This window comes from Melanotaenia boesemani, chromosome 9, assembly GCF_017639745.1.
Source record: "Melanotaenia boesemani isolate fMelBoe1 chromosome 9, fMelBoe1.pri, whole genome shotgun sequence".
In the NCBI taxonomy this organism is placed as follows: Eukaryota; Metazoa; Chordata; class Actinopteri; order Atheriniformes; family Melanotaeniidae; genus Melanotaenia; species Melanotaenia boesemani.
In genome coordinates, this window is record NC_055690.1 from 7,671,507 (window position 1) to 7,693,186 (window position 21,680).

Sequence of the window (21,680 nt, forward strand, 5' to 3'; positions counted from 1 at the left end):
TTTAAGTAATATTAAAGTTATGGCTTTGTTATGTGCGCAGCCCTGCAGGCTTTAAAATAAGCAACTCAAGGCTTTGAAAATTGTCCCTCTATACACCAATATTGTAACATTTCTAAAATAAATTGTGATAAAGGATGAAAACAGATGTTAGGGGTACTTCCGAAGTCATGCTTTAGAGTATAGCCTGAATAAACAATAATTCCATTTGCACTATGGAGAGGAATATATCACCCATTGCAGATTAAATGGAAGTATTCACGCTTGGAAGTTAGTTTGGCAACTCAGGGAGGTTATTTAATTATACTTTGAACAGAAGCAGATATCGCCTTTAAGACATGTAGCCTACAGTCCATTATCAGCTTAATGAAACTGTAGTGGAGCGTAAAGGCATCATCATGATTGATGACACCAAGCAGGAACAACCAGAATCCAGTATGAATATGTCATTGGCTTTTCCATGATTTTTAGCTCAATCATGGAGTTCTTCTGAGTCTCTTTTTTTTTCCTTTCTGGCATGTGTGTTGATCAGAGCATTACACAAGGTTTTCTGCACACCAAACTCAATATTCTGCTGACAAAGACAGAGAGAAGGAAAGATTAGGGAAGACCGTGAATGGAAATGATAAGAAATAGGCTTAGTTTATGCATTAAAAACCTGGCCAGCATGTATTATTTTGTGGAGGTGTTTGGAGGTCAGGGTGGAAAAAAATCTACGAGTGCAAAGTGTGAAAGAAACAAATAGAGAAGATGTTAAAAAAAGATGAGGGCAGGGAGAAAAAATGGGAGAAAACTGGAATCCATCATTTTGACAAGATAGCAAATGACTAAAATCTATATTAACCCCCAATACATAATCTATTAGTAGACTTCTAAATATATATTTAAAAAAAAAACAGGTGCCTGTGTTTAAATTTACAACTTTGCAGATATAAAGATTTATAAATGTTATAAACTGAGGTTTATTTTTCACAACAGGCTTGTTTTTGCCTCAGTTAATTAAAAAGACATATCAAGCTAAACAGTGTGCACAGTACGTTAAAAGCACCGTTGTTGTGGATGCAAGAAGCCATTGAAAAACCCCACAAGTCAAGTTGTCAAGTCAAGTTTTGAGGTTAGCAGCAGTGTACGTTGTACGTCTGTTGTATCATTAGCTTTTGAAGCTGCTCTGCCCATTATTCACTTTGCATTATTCATCTGCTGCTGTGTAGCTGACACTTTGAAAAATGGTCTTCAGTCTAATGGGAATACTCATACTGTATGTAATGTTTCCGTCTTACTGTCAGACACGAGATACAGGTAAACGAATATTCAGCACTGAAGGCATTCCTATACAATTTCTCCATGTCATTACAGTGAGAGACATATGGATGATGCAGTTTAGAGGCTTTTCTATGTGTCTATGTATCAGCATGTACAAAGGATTTGGAGAAGAAAGTAAATACTTTTGTTTTAAACATGAATTCTCAGAGGAAAAGACAATCCCGGCCTTGCTCCAGTTTTTTTAATGGTCCACATCGACACAGCAGCCCTCATGCAGGGCCGTGCACCCCAGAGAGAACTGATCTCCAAACCGTTGCATTTGATTGTGTTTGCATCTGTGCCTGCACGTGCACTAGCTAGATTTGGTTTTTGAACAGCACAATGAGTGTGCTTAACGTCGCATGAAGATCTGAGTGAATAGCTATAATTTTACACATTTCAGCATTTTCCAGTCAGTACAGTCTTTATCCAATGACATGCTCCGCTCAGCTTATGCTATTTTTGGCTGATGTGCTATTTTGAGTGCAATCTCTCGACAAGATAACAGTGCCGTGTATAGTTAGGGTTTGGTTGCACATTATGTTCATCGCCATGGTAATTAAATCTGCCAATGGCAATTAGTACAAATGTGTGGAAGAGAGAGATAACAAAGTGATGATTGTGTGCTCTTGTGCAGGCACACACAGACATATACAGTATACCCATAAGGGTTTCAGTAATATGTTCATGTGCAAAGGATAAGAAGAAACATAACACATTTAAAGATTAGCATGGTATCAACACTTAATTTCAGAAGATACTGTATGTGTGTAGGGAAAAAAGTAATTACTGTATCAAGAATAATGCATGCTTCAGGATAGCAAAAATATTTCTTTCATGATAACATTGTACCTAATTAAATCATGTAAATCTGGCATAAAAAAAGAAAGACAGAATAATAATGCAAACAAACATACAAAACATTTGCAAAAATATGATTTCTACACATTTTTAAAACTGTTTACATCTTAAATTTAAACGCAGATTCATTCAGCTGTTTAGTACGCTCTTTATGTACTCTTGTCCTCTCAATGAACCTCCATGTGAGAGTTAGGCAACTGGCCTAGTGTGAACATCAAATAATGCTTTTCCTGCCAAGAATGTACAGATTTACAGACTGAGCCAGTCTTCTGAGATCTGAGCAAAACAAAGTGGAGGGGAAAAAAAACATCCAAGCACATACAGCCCCTAACAGTTAGGATAATGTTCGTGCATGTGTGCATTTGAATGTGATGTGTGCCTTCACTGCTGTACATCTCTGCAGAAGTAGAATACAGAGAACGGGACAGGAAAGAATAGATAAGACTCATGGCTAATGGCTTTCCCACAGAGACATCACTTACTGCAACTCAAAGAAAAAGAGGGGAGCCACGGGGCAGCAGCCACCAGGAAACCTCAGAATTCATCTGCTAACAACCCTGTAAAAGCACTTCTGCCCTCCTCTGCACAGGAGAAATACAATTGTCCCAGAGATAAGCCACTGACAGGAGCAGGCTAAAATTATCTGCCTGTCACTGTGAGAGCCGTCTTGTGGTGCGCTGCCTGAATGCTACAAACTGCTGTGAACTCAATGACAGTCTGCTAGTTCAGGGAGGATATGGTAGACTGACAGGTGTCTAGAAAAAGAGGTTCAGTTATGAGATTTTACATATCTGAACATGATAGAAATGATGAAATGAAATAAAAACTCAGGTCCTCATCAGATCTTAAAATGAGGCTTGGGGTCTAGGACAATTCCTTTCTTTTATTAGCCATTTTTAGTTTCAGTAAGTAAGTATCACAGCAAAGTGTGTAATGTTTGTCTACATGTACAATATGTGTCACAATTTAAGGTTAAAAATAACAAAATGGCAGCCTACATTTATGCTGTTGTTTTGTATACATTATCATGATGGCAACCCATACATATTTAAATGTCTAAGCCCTAAACATGTTGATTTTTCTACTTTAACCACATTTTTATTATCATCTAAACCAAAAAAGACCCTCTACTCAGAATGTTGGACTTGGACCTGATTAATAGTTAAGTTTGGAACAATTCAGCTCTAAGAGACGATTCTTTGTAGTGGAAGAGTTGAATCTTCAGCAGCTGCTATTCAGCTCCAAAGAGAATCCATGCAGATTTAATTCTGATGGGCACAACATGTGACCAGTTACATGCAAGGACAGACTGATCATGCCATTAAGGAGACAGGGAATGTAATGATACAGGGCGACAGGGAGAGGCAGACTTAAATGCAGGCATGTTATTTGATTTGTTTGCTGTGTTTAATTGTTCAAGGTAAGGTTAAAATGTTAAACAGTAGACTTTTTGATTTAACAAAAAAGGTAATTAAAATAAGAGATTAATGAAAACACATATTTAAGCTTACCAACACACAAACAATTTGTAACTCTTAAATTATCCACAAATTATTGCTACAAGCCTCTGTGTGAGACTAAATGACGAGGCTTTAGGGAGACATAATAACCAGCTCTTTTAAGGGAGCTGAGCCAGAAGTGTCCAGTCTTTGAAAAGATCCAAACACTCCCAGTCGATAATGGCTAAGTGGCAGAAAATGGATGGATTGATGGATTGATTGATGGATGGACGGACCCTGTGTTTTGACCTCTTATATATAACCATTTATGAGCTAGAGTGATATAAAAAAAATGGTTGTGTTGGATGTGTCTCCATTCTGAGGAACTACATTAAAAGAAAGAACTAAAGAAAATGGCCTTTGTTTTTCACACGACTGAATAAAACCTGAAAGAAATGTGGACAAAGTGGCAAAATTAGAATTAATCATTTAATTATCAATAATAATTTCTTAATTATCTTGAGTACTTAGAGCAACTAAATAAGTAAGTAACTCTGTCCAGTTGCTGTTTACATCTGAGTTTTACACTAAATCTGATGACATGGCACCAAATCTATCTACTTAATTTAATTTCTTTTGAATGAAATCTATTTAATTTGTTCTGTGACCAGCCACAACATTTACTTTACTTTCTCCAGCTTGCTTTAATACAATAGCACCACCTAACTGTTGTTAGAGGCGGAAGACAGATGAAGAGAGGCCAAGAAAATAATTGAAAATAATAATTTAATCTGTCTTTAAATGTTGATGGTGAGCAGTTTTTTGAAAAGCTTCTTGTTAAACTTTTCCAAAACTGGAGCAAAAAAATCCCAATAATATACTCTTCACACTGGAGGGAACACTGTCATACCCTGGTAAGTCCCTCGTTTTCATTCGTTAGATGACTCTTCTCATTTCAGCTTGCATATTGTAAGTGAAAGCTTCTAGAGGCCAGCCTCATCATCAGGATTTAAAGCATACAAGTGTTAGCACTTTTAGCTTTTAATTTTTACTACAAGGAATTTTTCTGTGTACATATTCTCTCAGTATTTGTCACCTTTTTAAAATGTAAATGTGGAGAAAAATGTATTGTGGCTGCTCTCTCTTTTGAGTTGTTGCTGTTTTTTGCTCCTTAAGCTTATCTTTGCTTTGGAAAAGACCAAAATCAAAGGGGATGAAAATGTGCTAATCAAGGCTGACCAGTGGAAATTGTGTCACTTCTTTCACTTATGAATCGTTCCTATTTGTTGAATCTGGTACTTTTTCTTCTGTTGAGTTCCCCTGAAAAAACTCACCTGAGAACACAAAAGAGGAGCTCTATAAAATAGTGAACTTTCAGATTATATATATATATTTTATGATATGATTATATTTAAATGAAAAGTGCTTGAAGAATTTCGTTCATTTATGATGAGTGATTGAATGGGTCAGTAGCAAGTTTGTAACTGTGGAAAACTGTCATATAAACAGGACTGACCTTAGTCTGATTAGCACTGGCGTATTTTCTGATTTTAAAGAAGCGAGTGTGTTTTATTAACTAAGATCTATTTTGTTTCAGTGACTTACTCACTGCTGTTTCAGCACCATGGACAGCAGTAATGTTTGTTTATTGTGTGTTGTCAGCCAGCTGGGCGGTGACCATTTTATTTCCTTATAAAATTTTTATTGTAATCCAGGGGTTAGAAAGAAATGTTGGGGAAATTGGGGAATAATGACAATAAACAGCAAAACAACAGAGAAGAACAGTCATAAACAGAAAGCTGCAAACTGCACACAACTGCTTTATTTCATCCTGTGGATTTTTTAAGTTAGTTAATGATTGTTCAAGTATTTAATTTAAATGACCTGTTGTTCTTGGAGGTGTGTTTATAAGGCAGAAAATCTGCATGTGTAAATGTTCTGTTGTATGCTCGGTAAAAGAGTGGAGTTGCTTGTCTCACATTTAACTTTAAGCTAATACTCGCTTTGTTGTTCAAAAGTCTACTAAGAGCCAATCAAAAATTTATGAGTGTAAACAAACATGAATACAGTGCTTCAAAACACATGTAAATGATATTAAAAATCTCATCAATAATACAGTAGCAAATGCTTAAAAGAGAGGAGCTTTTGATCTGATTTATTCTGGGGAGATGATGCAAAAGATAAACTGTCATCTCAACTTGACAAAGATAAATTGGTTTAGAGGTGTTTCCTATCATATATGCAGACTGTGTATTTTCTAAAGATCAAACAAAACAGGATCAATCTCAGAGTTATCAGTGAACACACAAGCACACAAATCAGCTCAGTTGCAGGTGCGTCCTCCATGAGGAGAATCTAAACACTGTCAATCCCCTCTAATGTTAAAGCATTCTGATCAGGTAAGCCATTCATCTGTATTAATCAATTCATTCACTAATCAGCTCATTCATTCCCTTTGCTTTTCACTCTTTGACTTCATTGGTCCACATGTTCATTCAACCAGCCCACCAATAATGAGATTTACTCTAAGCTTTACTCAGACTTTGGCTTTATTCCTGCCTGTCGTCCATCTCTTCATAGCAATAACCACACAGACACAGACTTTTAAATATGATATGTGTCATTCTATGGCTTATATTTTGGAGACATGCAGAGTTTGTGGCACTAATACCAATCCACTCCTGCTTCTCTTTTTATTGACTGTGGCATTTTTGTCTGCTGAAATCCTGTAAACATGCAGGGAAAGTGCTAGCCATGATCTCATTTGCTAATTGTGCATGCCAGCAGGTGTGAGCAATCTGTCACATCACACTAATGGCTCCTGCAGGAGCTTGGCAAGGTCTATGCATGTGCGTTGGCTTATGCATGTATGTGTGCATGGCAGAGGGAGGGTGTGGTGTCTGTAATCCTTTTTTTGTGACACATCTGTCATATACGCACTATTTCTAGCTGCTTTGTGTCTCTGTGGTATTAAAGAGAATATCCACTGAGAGCTTGGAGGAAAATTAACTGAAGAAGCAGTATTCAGAAAGTACAAAAAGTCCAACTAATAGAAGCCAAAGTTATATTATGCAGTGAGAATATAAAGCAATTAATCATTTCAGGGGTTAGTTTGTCTCATTCTTCCTGAAAACATGCATTTAGGTGTACAAAAATGGATCATCATCACATTATATCCAAGTCTTCAGAAGTTCTCTACTGGGGACAGGTCGGGACTACAGGCAGACCTCTCTTAGTACCCTTTTCTGTTGGATCCATGTTTGGTTTAGGCAACACATGCTTTTCTTAAATCTCAATGGTTTGTTCTGCATCCATGCTACTGTCAAGTGTGAATGGTCTTTGCTAAGGGCACTGATACCACCCTATACCATCGCAGAACCTGCCTTCTACACTTGTTTCCAATAACAGTCTGGATGAATGTGTTAGGATTCAGTTAGGATGTATGTGAACATCTCAGCTGTAGCTCTAAAACTCAGACCATAGTACAATATGTGAACATTATTTCTGCAAAGGCCAACTCTGATTAAGTTTTTTGTGATCAAATAAAAAAAGACAAACAAACAAAAAAACTGATAAAGTTAAAGAGAAGAAAATTAGAGAGGTTTTAGTAGAGACAGTTGAGGCGAGGTCTCCAGTATGGTCATTTTGGCAGTCTGGCACTTTATGTTCTCAAAGTCCCCAAAGGTTAATCTGGAAGACATGGCAATATTTATTCCAAGAATAATCTGGAGTATTGATTATTCTGATCACTGTATATGTTTCCATGGTGGGATGTTATCCCATCCCAGATGCCTCTAAACCCATCCAGAGAAGTTTACTGCCTTTGGATGAGATTAAGATCTGTTTAATTCACAAGTTTTATTTATTTGTTGGTTTGACTCATGGTACAGGAAAAACAATGTTTTAAAACATTTCAGTAGTTTTTCTTTTATTTACAAATCGTTTAAAGTATTATTCTGTTTTCAGTAATAAAACTAAACTTAGTGATGATGAGTTATAATTGTGTTTAATGCGCAGGAAAATGTTGACTTTTATCTTTTTCTTACTCTGAACACATGGATGATCCCAAAACATCCCAAAGCATTTAAAGTGTACTGAGAGAAGATTGTGCCATACAAGTTACTTTTTTGTGTTATTCGTGTTGCAAATGGGGTGCTGGATCTTCAAAACCAACACTAGGTTTAACTTGAAGAGTCTGAGCTTTATATGGAATGCCATATTCAATACAACTCAGTTAGGTACAACTTTACACAGAATACTGCATATTCCCTCTGACTTGTACACGTCTGTTTATGGCTGACAGAAATCCTGTGACTTCACAGACAAATATCTATCTATCTATCTATCTATCTATCTATCTATCTATCTATCTATCTATCTATCTATCTATCTATCTATCTATCTATCTATCTATCTATCTATCTATCTATCTATCTATCTATCTATCTATCTATCTGTCTATCTGTCTGTCTGTCTGTCTGGAATAATTTGTCTCAGGCTCACGTGGTCAGGGTCAGATACGGGTATTGCGCGACATCTAGTGGTGAACCTGAGGAACTACAACTCTAATAGCTGCTTAAGGCGGAAGTGTAAAGTTTGTCCCATACGACTTTCTGTCGAACGGTGCTGTCATGTCTGCCCCGTTAATGGTAAATATCCTTGACATTCTGACTAAATACTACTGTGTTAAGTTTAATTAAATCATTTTAAACAGAATATTTATGTGTTAATTTAGTTATTTACAGGGCTGTGTTTACTCTCAGGCTCAAAACATGATTTTGCTGAACCATTTTAATTAGCACCTTAGCTAATGCTACCTTAAATCTATATATGAATCAATCTATATATTTATCTATCTATCTATCTATCTATCTATCTATCTATCTCTCTCTCGCTATGTCTCTTAATGATGTTTTTTAATGTCTTTGGAACTGAAGCTTTAACAGAATGTCTTTATTCGTCTGTATGTAAGCCAGTGAGCAGAAAAATCCACTGTTGGCATTAGACACGAGCAGAACATCATGACATCTCGTGTCCTTTGTTTTTACATTTGAGGTAAGAACTGTTGCACAGTATTACCTGTTCATGTCTTGTTTCTCTGTGTCTGTGCAGTCTCTACACAGATGTTGCCAGCGGTCAGCCTTCCTCCTTGTTGCTAGGAGACACTGGAGCTCCAGCTCATCATCTCCACCTCCCCTTCTCTCGAGGCTCCTCCTCAACCTCACCCAGCGTTTCTATGATGTAGAGATGCTCCTGAGCTGGAGGTCTCAGATGAGTAGGAAGCAACTCCAGAGAAAGAATGTGTAAGATTCACCTAAACTTCTGCTGCTGGAGTTGGTCACATTTGTTGCTGGGAAAATTCCAGTAAGCTGCAGTTTCAAATGAAATGCACACTTTTTTCTCATTGTTAAAGCTCAGTCAAACATCTATTACTGAGCTGACCACATAAAGCAAATAAGGGTGTATAAGTTATAGAATGCATTAGCAATTCTTGGTCATAATCCTTCACATTCTTTAGATGACCCTAATTAATGGCCATAACAAGACACTTTGGCTTGATTTGATTTGTCAAGTCACTGTATAAATTTGACCATCTCTAATTTTCCTCGCTCTTTTCGCAGTTACTATGGCTACACACAAAGGTTCTATGGGCCAGATGTAGCATGTGCATACTACATTTTGAGTCTGGGTGGAGGATTTCGGTAAGTTCCTTATTGATTAGCCTCTTAAGCGGATGCTCTGAATACAGATGCTATATAAGAACACTGGATGATCATTTTCTTCTTTTGTAAATATTACATGTCAGTTAAATCTTATAAGTATTGTCAAGACCAAGCTGCTTTTCTTTTATTCTGCTGTTTCTGGTCTTTAAATAGTGAGCACACCCAGAGGATGTGAAAAATATCTATTTTAAGTTCCAAAGGCCTAAGGTGTCATCTTAAAATGTGGATATTTTTAGGACTTGAGCACAGCAATCTCACTTCTACAAGCTCCTGTCAGACTCTTTCCCATTTGTATTTGATATCCCACAAATAAATACAAATGAGCTGAACACAATCAAAAAATATTTTTACTTTCATTTTTTTCATTGACTCTTTTTTTGTGCAATTTGTAGTAGTTTGCAGGCAGGATTTGTGTTAAGGTCTTGTCCCTAGAGGCGTACTCTAAAGCGAGATTTACTTTCAGACCTAGATGCCCTTCATTAAACAATCTCTTCTTATAAATGAAGTGTCAGGATATTGTTGTACAGAAAAAGCATCAAATAATGTATTAAACTTTAAAAGCCTAAACAGGAAAGCCTTGATTAGTGAAGAAAGTCCTTCCTTATCCTTTCCTTACCTCTTAATCAATTTGATTATTTGAGTTTTAGGTTTTGTCAAGCAACTAACACAAAGAAAGCCTCTCTGTGTTGAACTCACTTTGTAGTTCGCTCCTCTGGAGCTGCTGTGATCCAGTTCTAACATGATCCTCAGGTACGTTGGCCAGTCGGAGTGGCTCCGTCCAAACCACAGGGGCAAGCTACCTTGGGATTTCTTGAATCATAAAGACACACCTTTAGAGGAAATCGACATGAGTCACACAGTCATCAACTACAAAGGACTGTTTAACCTGGGTAATGAGGTCCAACACAACCTCTATTTCTATGTTTCCCTTTGATCATTTTTTCTTTTAACTGCTGTGAGATCATCTTTTAATTTATATCAAGATTGTTAATCCGGTTGTTTTACATGATTTGTCTGCCTGCAGAAAAACAACAGCATTTGCGAGTTCTTAAATTACAAGGGTGTCCTGAGGTGGATGACTGGTTCCTGGCTAAACTCCATGTGTTCCAGGACTCTCTGGAAGAGTTGGACATTTCTCAGTGTCCACGCATCACCACAGGCGGCTTGGCTGCACTCAGGAATCTCAAGTAATCAGCCAAAACTGACATATCGTCATCATAGCTTAGTTATCCCTGCAAAATCCACTGCTCTAACAATCCTTTACTTTTGTTTTTGTTGTATTTGTGTTTGAAGGGGACTGAAGCATCTGAATGTGTCCTCCCTACCAAGAATTTCAAGTCCTGGGTTGGTGATCATCCTGCTAGAGGAGATGTTACCGCAGTGCCAGATCAGAGCCGATGGTTATGACCTGAGGCAGGCAGGAGGGGAGCCCATAGATCAGCAGATACAAAGACAGAGGTAGTGCAGGGATGGGAGCAGCAGTCACTTATGAAAATCATAGGAGGGAACTCTTTCCACTCGTGTCTACAGTTTTTACGAGATGTGGTTTATCTACTTACATTTGCTTGTGTTTCTTCGTATAAACTGGTTACAGACTCATGATTAAACATGTGCATCAAATTAAAACAGAAAGAAGGGGAAATGCTGCCGGTGTGGAACAGTTTTTCTCATGTTTTGTTAGATTATGTGGAATTCAGTAGAAATAGCTGTAATCGGTCTAAATGGTTTCCTGCATCACACCTCTCAGTTTGTAGGTAAAAGTGCACAGAAATCATGTAAAATTTTATATTTCCAAACTGATTTGTCTCATTCCAGTTGTACTTTGGCTGCCATGACTTCATTTGATACTGACTGTAATATGATTGTAAATAAATAAATAAAATTAAAATAATTTTTTTTATAGTGCCAGTTCATGAGTTAGTTCTATCACCTTTAAAGATGCAGTCTACCTAAATCTGATTCATTAGAGTCTAGTTATAATCCAATTAAAACAAATCCATTATATGAGCCACAGTAGTCCAGTTTACAGTAACTGTTCATACAGTGTGAGCAAATTCATAAAATAATTGCCTAGCTAAGGAAGCCAAAAGATTGCAAGGAATCTACTTTTCAAATAAGTCATCTTAAGCATACATGGGGCAGTAGCAGGTGGAGAGGAAAAGCTCTTAACAGGAAGCAGAACAAATTCTTATTTTACAAAATCTAGGAACCACTTGTAAACTTGCAGTGTGAGAATTAGGTGCTCTACTGAGAAAACATGGAACTATGCAATATTTAAGGTAAATTGGAGTGAGATATAATGTGTTATATTTTCATTATAAATAAAATGATAGATACTTAATTGTTGGAGAAAAAAGATTGTTGTAAAATTTGTGAATTTATATTAAGTGCACAGAACAGCGCAAATCACGTGGCTACACCATAGTGTGGCTGGATGTATTTATAATCGTCACTGTGAAAGCTTATGTGAGAAAACTAAAGCCTATAATCCAGTATGAGCCTTGTTCCTGCAGCAGTGCTACACCCCACAGTGGTCTGCTAAAGAAGTCAGTGGGACTTGGATACAAGAGTGACTGCGACAGAAGAAACCACTGCTACATTTGTATGTTCAGATCTACTGATTTCAATTAGCCAGATGGATCATAGGTTAAAAAACTACTTCTAATTTTCAGGCATGTCACTTTATACCCATAATAATATCGCAAACAGAATGTATAATCACTCCAGATATTATCCATATTTATAAATATTAATATTTTATTAGCTATTTATCAGATAATTCAGTACTACAATGAGCAGTAGGAACCAATCACTTGGTGTTAACGGGGTCACGTTAAACACGGACATTGTTTTTGACGGACAACAACAAGACGGAACAGCTGGGCGCTAGCTGTTTATTGGATCCATATCACAAATTAATTAAATCATTAGAAATTTCAGTAGATTGTCAATCAAACCATTGTAGTTGAAGGGTGTCCTAAGTCGGATAAATGTCTGATGCATCGGGTATGATAGCTGTCTGATTCGTAAACGACACACAATTTTGATTATTTGATCCATCGTTAGCTAAAGTGAACTAGCGTTTCTGTATTAGCATTTTACAATGACTGTCAAGTTTGACGGGGTGTCATTTTTTTTAAACCATTTGTAGAACTTCCTAAAAAAGAAGAAGAGGTGGAGGTTACGCCTGAACAAGAGGTGAGAATAATTTAACTTTAGTTGGCGATTATTTGCAGCCACGCAGGAGCTAATACGACCGTTGTTAACGGTGCATATCGAAACGAAGCCCCGATTATTCCGTGTCAGACACAGCGGGACATTGTGTCATTTATCTCAGATGACTAGAGCAGATTGTCCTGACTTTATAGAAAAGGGTTTGATTTAGTAACACCAGTAAATGCAGTACTGTTTCTTCTACAGGACCAATCTGACGACAGCAGCGAGGACGAGGCCGCAGGAGAGAGTAATATTTGTCTTTTGTTGAGTTTGTTTGTCTTTTACGTTTCAAGAGCCAATCCAAAATTGATGGTGTTTACCATTGACTACATTAAAATAGATTAATTAATTACCCTTAAAAAAAAGCCTTGGGGCTGTAAACCAGAGATTATTTTTTAGCAAACACGAATTTGACTTCTTAAACAAGGTTAAAATAAGTCAATTTATTTAATCTCTGACCCAGAGATCATGTGAAAATAGTTGTGATAATCAAGTTCTATGGTTAAAACCACGTGAAATGAAATGAATACACAGTGAGTACTTCATCCCGTCACAATTAATGAGTGTAAACAAGTAGGTTATGAAGAGTTTATAAGAAATGCATATCACATGATTTTCGAACATGGATATGATTTATTGAAATCATTTCTAGTGATCTGCCTTCACATTAGATACACAGCATTAGTGCTTCATATTATCTGTTTTCCATTGTTGATTTTGGGCAAAATTTGATTTTAAATTCTTCATTAGTCAACTCTGATTACTTACAAGCAAAGTTATATTTGGCTTAAGTTCTGCCTACAGTGGTCTGATAGAACCAAAGAGCTCCATAAATTCTAATAATTCTATCTTCTTTTCCTGACCAAATTTAAGTAAATATATTGATCACCTTCCTCTGATTCTCCTGTGTCACCTGTTAGTGGACTTCCTACGAAACCTCTTCTCCAGCACTCTTGGTCTCGGCTCAGCAGAAAAGGTTTTGGATGAGCTGACTCTGGCTGGAGTGGCACAGTATATAAAGAGCGGCAAGTGTGAGTGTTTGCTTATTTGACCCACCCTTTCATTATGGGATTTACCATAGTGGGTTAATTTACTGCTTATAAGTTATAATTTGTGGAATAACAAATTTCTCTGCTCCCACACAGGTAAAAACATCATATGCATGGTTGGAGCTGGAATATCCACATGTGTGTGTATATAAGTTTTTAACAGCATTTCATATTTTTTATAGATTGTTTATTGACAGTTATTTTTTATTTAGTTTTTTTTTTCTTTATAAATCCTCATCTGTAATTCCTCATATTTTCACAGCTGCTGGGATCCCAGATTTCCGCTCACCAGAAACTGGCTTGTATGCAAACCTGCAAAAATATAACCTGCCTTATCCAGAGGCCATTTTCCAGATAGACTATTTTAAGGTTGGTCAAAGACTTGCATGTGTTTTAAGGATGACACCTAACTTTAGGCCATGAAGAATCCTATTTAGCTTTGATATTTTGAATTTGTTCAGATGTACTACCAGTCAAAAATTTGGACACACACACACACACACACACACACACACAAATATATATATATATATGCCTGCAGTAAGCATTGTTCTCTCCATCTTTCATTACAGAAACACCCAGAGCCATTCTTTGCTTTGGCAAAAGAACTTTACCCAGGACAGTTTAAGGTACACCATAAAACCTTTTCATTATTAGATTACTTTCCTTTCTCTTATAAAAAGGCATCACTGTGATCTCTATACTTAAATTTAGCCCACAATCTGCCACTACTTTATAAAAATGCTGAAGGACAAGGGGCTTCTGAGACGCTGCTACACACAGGTAAAAAAAAAACACAAAGTCTCAAACTCAGGAACCAGAAGTCATTGTTTTATCTGTATTGACGTTACTGAGTGTGGCTGTGCAGAACATTGACACTCTGGAAAGAGTTGCTGGCCTCGAAGGAGATGATCTAATCGAAGCTCACGGAACGTTCTATACTTCACACTGTGTCAGCTTCTGTTGCCGCAAGGAGTACAACCTGGACTGGATGAAAGGTGTGCTTTTGTTTTTGCTTTTGATTATTGAATTGTTCTGATTTTAGACATATAGGATTTCAACTTTGGCTCTTTGTCTTGTAGAAAAAATATTCTCTGATGCCATTCCCAAATGTGACAAGTGCAGCAGTTTGGTCAAACCAGGTCAGATGATCCTTGTTTCTTTATGACACCTTAGAGTCTAAGGCTTAGACTCTATGTATTTTTAAACAAAAAATAAATAAATGATTAAAAAAAAGCCTGGCTTTGTACCCAGATATCGTCTTCTTCGGAGAGAACCTTCCAGCCCGATTCTTCACTTCAATGAAGATGGTGAGCACATGATGGTGGTTTATGACATATGTTGAACACATGTGACTTATCAATATTAATTCATTTTACTTTTTTTTTTCTTGTTCAGGACTTTCCTCGTTGTGATCTTCTCATCATCATGGGAACGTCTCTGCAGGTCCAACCATTTGCAAGTTTAGTTGGCAGGTACTGCAGATCAGCTTTGAGCCTGTCCTGCACAATCAAAGTTTTAGACTTTGCTGAAGTGTCTCTACTCTTTTTCACTAACTTAAAAATGGCTTTGTCTTGTGTTTTTTTTTTGTTTTTTTTTTGTCTTATTAGAGTTTCCAAAAGTTGCCCCAGACTGCTGATTAACATGGAGAAAACAGGGCAGGTAAGCCATCACTTCTCCATCACCTTTTCATGTATTTTGTCGTCATTACATTTTCTGTCAAAATGTCCTGAAGTCTTTATGCAGCATCGTGTGCTCTGTGGGTTTCTCTCCGCAGGCTGATCCTGTGTTTGGGTTGCTTGGTTTTGGAGGAGGGATGGACTTTGATTCAGACAAGGCTTACAGGTGATCCTGAGATACCGTCATTCCTATTCTCCAGCTGTTTTAATATATCACTGTTATCCTCAGATTACAGCTTAGGTCTGAGATGGAAACGGGTTTGATGTGTAAGATTTAGTTGTAAAAGGATGATTTTTTAAAATCAACAGCTTGTCCATTATGATAATCATGTTTTCTGTCTGCCAGATTCAAGTAAAATCATACAGTTACACATTTCACTGCCAGAGGGTGCCAGACCTTCATCCATAATTTAGATCGAAAATGCAGAGCTTAGCTAAACTCATAATTAATAGAGCAGATATTTTGGAGGTGGATGCTGTGGGCTGTTCTGTGTTTTTGTGGCAGTTCTTAATGAGCTGAAGATAATCATATATGAAAGTTTAATGTGATGATTTAGCTTTCCACATACTCATTTATCACCCACTCACTCAGTTTCCTTCCATTCAGACACCATTGACGATTCATTGTGGCTGCCCTGTCATTTCTGGCAATGAAAATAATTAAATTGTTTTATACTTTCCAAGAAGGCATTACTTGTGGCATTTTTTTTTTTTTTTTTTTTGGAACATTTTTTGGAACATGATAGCAGAAAATAGCTGTTTGCTACATAAACAAGTACAAGAATCCTTTCTTTGCTGTGTTCATTTTTCATTCATGCTCTGTGTGGTTTTGTGTTGTGAAAACTGGTTCAGCTGAATGGACATTTTAGTTCAAACTTTCAGATTTTCTTCTCTAAAGATACCAAATTTCTTTTTGTTGGAAAGGATCCCACAAAGAAAAAGGATTCCCGAGTCAACAGAATGCAGCTCAACATTAGCTTCCATTTGTTTCCTTCTTAGATGCTGCTGCTCTTCATTAACCCAGCCGTTTCCTTTGGTTGTTTGTTGAACTTTTTGGCTGTTAAAGATTTATGTCTCATGTAAAAAACAAAAAGTAGGCTGAAAATATGAAAGCCAAACAGTGCATTGTATGTTTCTATTTATCAAACTTCATATGATTATAAGATTTCGTGTCATTGGAATTAGATTAGTTATGTAAGATTCTAACACGCTGATTCTTTTCTCCAGAGATGTAGCTCACGTCAGTACATGTGATGATGGCTGTTTGGCTCTAGCCGAGCTGTTGGGATGGAAGGTGAGCGTCATGTTTTTTCTCTCAGAAGTCCTGTGCTCATTTATGGTTTTCACTTCCCGTACAGCTGTTAGAGCAGAGTGCTGTCACCCCAGAAGGATAATACGTTAATGTAAGACAAAAAGGTCAGACCACAGTGTAGAGAATACTGTAAAAAAAATTTTATCATTTCCTCTAATTTTCTTTTATGTCATGCTGATTTATTTCCGGTCTCTGTGCTAAGCAAAACCACATACCTCTTTAGCTTATTGTAGGTTTAGCATCCAGCGCATGAGCATGGTAGGCCTTTTAGATCAAACTGACAGAATGCTTTGCAAGATGCAGTTAGCAGTAACAGCGACTTTCCACATGAATTATCTGCACCTCCAGCTGAAATTACATAGCTGACACTTTCTTCAAGACCCCTTCTTTAGCATGTTGTGACATCTTTTAGGATAAACTGCAGATTTAATTAACTGAATACTTCCAAACTATACTGGCTTTGAAAATGACTACACCCTAAAAGACCTGCTAGAGTCAGTATACGGTTTTTCCTCCATGAGCTACTGTAGTAACAGGATAGTGCAGCAGGATGAAGGGTCAAGGAGAGAGTTGCAGCCCATCACAGCTGCTATCAGGTGAGGAACAGAATACACCCTCAGGACAGGTCACCAATCCAAGACAGGGAGAAACTAGTCAAGCTCCCTCCTAGAGTCAGTTTGGAATCATCGGTTAACTTAACGTGCATGATTATGGACTATGAGAAGAAGCTGGAATACCTTTAGAAGTTGAAAATGAGCAGCTTATACAAAGTCCACAGCAAGAAGGCTCCAGCTGAGATTTGAACTGGGGACTTTCTTGCTGTGAACCACCCTGCAACCCTGCAGAGGTAAAGTTGATAGGATACAAGAAAAGATAGTTGGAACAAAAGCTTAACACCCAGGGAATCTGTAACATATAAAGTCTGACTGGTTCCCACTGCGTTCATATGCTATCATATGAACGTATTTTGACTTTTGTTAAGTTAAACTAAAAGATTCTGGAAGGATGATTAAGGTAGGCAGCCCACCGTAGGCTGCTGCAGCACATAGTGTCAAAGTGTCAACCCAACTAAGAAAGGGTGAAGCTGATTACAAACTATTACTAGTTTTATTGCCAGTGATATGCATTTGTATTTTGGCTTCTGTGCCTTGTTTCCTTTCAGCTGCAATGTTCACTCTTGAAGACATTTTTCCACAAAGTGACCCAAACACTCTACAGTACCTACGTTTACATGGAGCACTTTTAATCCAGTCGGACGTCCAATCTGAATAAAAGTGCATCATGTAAACATGTCAGCTGATCGGATCAACCTTGATCAGAAAGAATTGACAATCCGATGGAGAGAGGTGGTTTAAACCTTCTCACGGTCGGATCAGCAGGAAAAATTAACCACTCATTTTAGTCGTTTTGTGGTGGATGTTGTTTCTGCGGATGCTTGAAGCACGTGGTTGTTGGGTTACCTAATGGATTTCAAGGAAGACTTGAGCAATGGCGGCAGCAAAACAAAACATTGGCTGATACAACGTTTGAAACTTAAAGAGTTAAGGATCACTGAGCATTTAGACAGTTAAAAGAAAATAAAAAACACTTTTTCCAAACTAGTAGGCACTGCGCATGTCAAAGTGTTAGAGTCGTATTAAATCTGTCCATCATGTAAATACAACTGATCGGGTCACTTTATTTAGCGTTTATGTAAACATGTCAGCTGGAATCTGTGATCAGATTGATTTCAGTTGAATAGATGAAATATTTGTCCATGTAACTGTAGCTATTGATAATAGTACAATATAACTCATAAACTGATTAAATTGTGAGGTGCTGTGAGATTTCCATCCCTACAGCATCTCGTCATATCTGCAGAGTAAACACTGAGGACTTATTGTTTTTTTTAAACCACCGATAACACTGTGTACTGTCTCGTGACATGCAGAGCAGAGTACAGATGTGTGTTGGTAAGATGCCAGCTGAGACAGACTGTTTTTTAATGTTTAGTGACACAAAAATATTGAAACTAAAAAATACACATATTAAAAGGAAGGATTAGAAACGATTTATTCAAGATTTTAAAGGTTTCGATTGTCAGTTGATTAATTTGTTTAAAGGCAAAATAAGCACTTAAGCACAAAATATGTCCATTTGGTGTAAAAGTGCAGAAGCAAAAAGAAACAGATGAGTGCTTGTTAAAACTTTTTTTTGTCTTTTTTTGGTAATGTTCCTGTGTGGTCGAAGACCACGCGTTTGGGCTGCGTGTCATGAAACAGAAAGCTTGCACTCCCCCCCCCCCCTCTCTGTTTCTGTGCCGTCACCCCTGTCACCAGTCTTTCCTCTTTTACTCTATAGACCAGTCAAACTAAACTCCTTTTGCTTTTTTGCCCATTTAGGGAGAGCTGGAAGAGTTGGTGAAGCAGGAGCATGCCAGGATCGACAGTCAGGACAAGAAAGAGAAGGAAAGTAAAGGAGCTGCAGCCAAGGCGAGTTCTGCTTCGGTGGAACCAAAGCCCAAAGCCGAAGAGTAACTTATCAAAGAGGCTTCTTAAAAAAACAAAAGCCACTAAAGTGACATGACAGGTTAGAGATGGTCCTTTCAGAGAGATGAACATACTGGGGTTGTTTTGAAGTGAAACTTAGATTGATGTCTGTCACACTCTTGCTCTTTGAAAAGAGGACACCTACTTCTTCTGAGGACATTTATTATCCATGCTTTTGTTTATGAAAGTCTTTTGGTACTTTACTAACATTTCTTTCCCTCAGCTCACCTCTGATCCAGCAGCTACAACATTCATGTCTGTGCCTTTTAGCCCAGATGCATGGAAGGTGATTAATGATGCTGCAATGCTGCATCAAAGTTAAAATGAGATGGCTCTGAAGTTAAGTGGACCGAGCTACTTCAGTTTACTTAGCTTCTGTGAGAAAAGGATTTTAATTTATGATTAGCATGCAATTTTAGATATCATGGGTGTTCCCTAACTATAACTGGTTGGCCTAATAAACCGTTTAACCCGATAAGGTAAATTTAGTCTTTCTTGTAAATCTAACAGTATAATCTGTGTTTTGGACCCTCTGAATTGTATTTTCTCCCAATCAATGTATTTAATAAGTTTCATAAACCTGCTCTTGATTTTCTCTTTATATACACGCTTGATCATAACATGGCTTATTGATATTATGGAACAGAGGTTTACTAACATTATCAGTCTCTGGTTCATTGGTGATTTTCCTTTATTAAACTTTATGAATTGACAAAGTGCTGTTTGGTCACAAGAAGGCTAAACAGGCATGTTTGCTAAAATATTACGTCATTTAACCCTGGCACTCTCCTCAAATTTACTACTAACAAATGAATTGCTTTTAAGTCATACAGCAACATTTTTTCAGCTTTTTTTCATTAATCACTGAAAATCACTCAAAACTACCAAGCATTAAATTATTTTATAAGATTTTAACACTTTAAATGCCACTTTCCATTATTCCATCATCCATTTTCAGTACCCGCTTAATTCAATGCAGGGTCACAGGGGGGCTCTTGGATCCTATCCCAGAGGTTACTAGACAGAGGTACATTCTGGACAGGTTGCCAGTCCATTGCAGAGTCATCACAGAGAGACAAACACCCACTCACACTGACACTCACTCCTAAGGAGAATTTAAAAAAAATTGTTTAACTTTGCAAGCATGTTTTTGAACTGTGAGTTGAAGTCTGAGTACCCAGAGAGAGAACATGCATGCAAGGGGAGAACATGCAACCCGAACTGTATAACTAACCACAGCACCGTGCAGCCAAATTATATTACTTACTCCAAAAAATAAATGACTTTCCATATCATAAATATTAGGGGTATGGGGCTTTGTTGATGGATTGGAATATTGGATATGTCAAAGATTAGCAACAAAATTGATTTGATTGCATTAATATTTTTTATGTAGGGTCAGTTTCTCCCCACCAGGGACTAAACAGTAAAGCAACAGGAAGTAAGGACACGGGAAGTGTTTTCAAAAACAGTAATTGAACCCGCCAGGTTATAAAAGAGGTCAACTAAATGTAACTCAGACAAACCAAACTCACCTAAAGAAAGTAGACCTGACACAATGACACACCAGGGTAACTTGTATAGTGGTTTGGCCGCACCACATAACACACAGGAAAAATGAACAAAGATAGAAAACTAACTAAACCTGGAAAAAAACAAAAGAACATAACCCAGTCGCACATGGTAGAGCCTGATTAGCTGCTAGAAAAATATTATTTTACATTTTGTATGTATTCAACCACATTGTTTTTCCATTGTATGCTGATGCAGGAATTCCCAAGATTTTATCTGTATGTGTGTGTGAACCTGTAAGCATGCACTGATCATTCATCTTTAGAGGGCGTGCATTTTGTTAATCTTTAAAGAGCTGCTTAAATACAAGCATTTCCTCTTTCATTTGCTCTACTATAAACTGCACCTGACTGCTTTCACAGCTGAAGATAAACTGCTTGCTACTGCTACCACCAGCTTGTCCAGCAGGAGAGGTGTGTGTGTGTGCTGGTCTTCTACCACCTGCACCAGGTGTAACAGGTGCAAAATAGAACACCAGGTCACAGTAATTCCCTTTGCTTTACAACAAAAAAAAAAAGTTAAGGAACAATGAACAAAAAGGCCTGAGGAGGGCTCAAGGGTTAACATCTTCATAATTAACTGTAATAAACAGCTGTAAGAGCATGAACTGTTGGGTAAACATCTAATTAATATAGGGTGCGAACATTAATTAACTTGTAATTATTATGGAAACCAATGCAAAATCCTGCAATAGATTTGACCTTTGTAAAACTGACCATATTCACTTTTGTTTGTGTCCAAGAGGATGTTTTTATTCAGCTGTCTTTAAACACAATTCCTGCTCCAGATGTCATTAATCCCTTAAAATTCTTCCTCATGTTGTTCATTTTGAAGATACTGACACAAAGAGTTTGAATAAAGAGAAGCATATGGCAACGCACCTTTCCAAATAAAGCCGTCCTGCTTTAATCGTTGTGGTGAATTTTACTGTTCAGCTTCATATTCTGGTTCCAGTTCTGTCTCCAATAGGAACAGCTGCATTGGTGTTTGGCTATGCTCAAA

General features: G+C 37.4%; 2 protein-coding genes across 2 annotated transcripts; both read left to right on the forward strand.

Moving 5' to 3' along the window:
• Positions 1–8,182: 8,182 nt before the first annotated feature.
• Positions 8,183–11,211, forward strand: dmac2 (distal membrane arm assembly component 2). Its single transcript, XM_041993890.1, has 6 exons — positions 8,183–8,248; positions 8,712–8,902; positions 9,221–9,301; positions 10,073–10,212; positions 10,347–10,509; positions 10,616–11,211. The coding sequence occupies exons 1-6, from the start codon at positions 8,231–8,233 to the stop codon at positions 10,782–10,784; spliced, it is 762 nt and encodes a 253-aa protein (XP_041849824.1). The 5' UTR covers positions 8,183–8,230; the 3' UTR covers positions 10,785–11,211.
• A 963-nt stretch (positions 11,212–12,174) lies between these two features.
• sirt2 (sirtuin 2 (silent mating type information regulation 2, homolog) 2 (S. cerevisiae)) lies at positions 12,175–21,587 on the forward strand. Its single transcript, XM_041994554.1, has 16 exons — positions 12,175–12,328; positions 12,474–12,520; positions 12,743–12,785; positions 13,459–13,569; positions 13,684–13,725; positions 13,850–13,956; positions 14,160–14,216; positions 14,302–14,370; positions 14,456–14,585; positions 14,670–14,729; positions 14,842–14,897; positions 14,986–15,062; positions 15,198–15,249; positions 15,365–15,432; positions 16,494–16,560; positions 18,960–21,587. The coding sequence occupies exons 1-16, from the start codon at positions 12,313–12,315 to the stop codon at positions 19,092–19,094; spliced, it is 1,137 nt and encodes a 378-aa protein (XP_041850488.1). The 5' UTR covers positions 12,175–12,312; the 3' UTR covers positions 19,095–21,587.
• The last annotated feature ends 93 nt before the right edge of the window (positions 21,588–21,680 follow it).

What these genes read in the sequence shown, in the direction of transcription:
- dmac2 (XM_041993890.1), top strand. An exon ending in CAACTCCAGAGAAAGAATGT is followed by an intron (nt 8,903 to 9,220) that starts GTAAGATTCACC and finishes CTCTTTTCGCAG; the next exon opens with TTACTATGGCTACACACAAA. An exon ending in CAAAGGACTGTTTAACCTGG is followed by an intron (nt 10,213 to 10,346) that starts GTAATGAGGTCC and finishes GTCTGCCTGCAG; the next exon opens with AAAAACAACAGCATTTGCGA.
- sirt2 (XM_041994554.1), top strand. An exon ending in GGACGAGGCCGCAGGAGAGA is followed by an intron (nt 12,786 to 13,458) that starts GTAATATTTGTC and finishes GTCACCTGTTAG; the next exon opens with TGGACTTCCTACGAAACCTC. An exon ending in TCCAGATAGACTATTTTAAG is followed by an intron (nt 13,957 to 14,159) that starts GTTGGTCAAAGA and finishes CTTTCATTACAG; the next exon opens with AAACACCCAGAGCCATTCTT.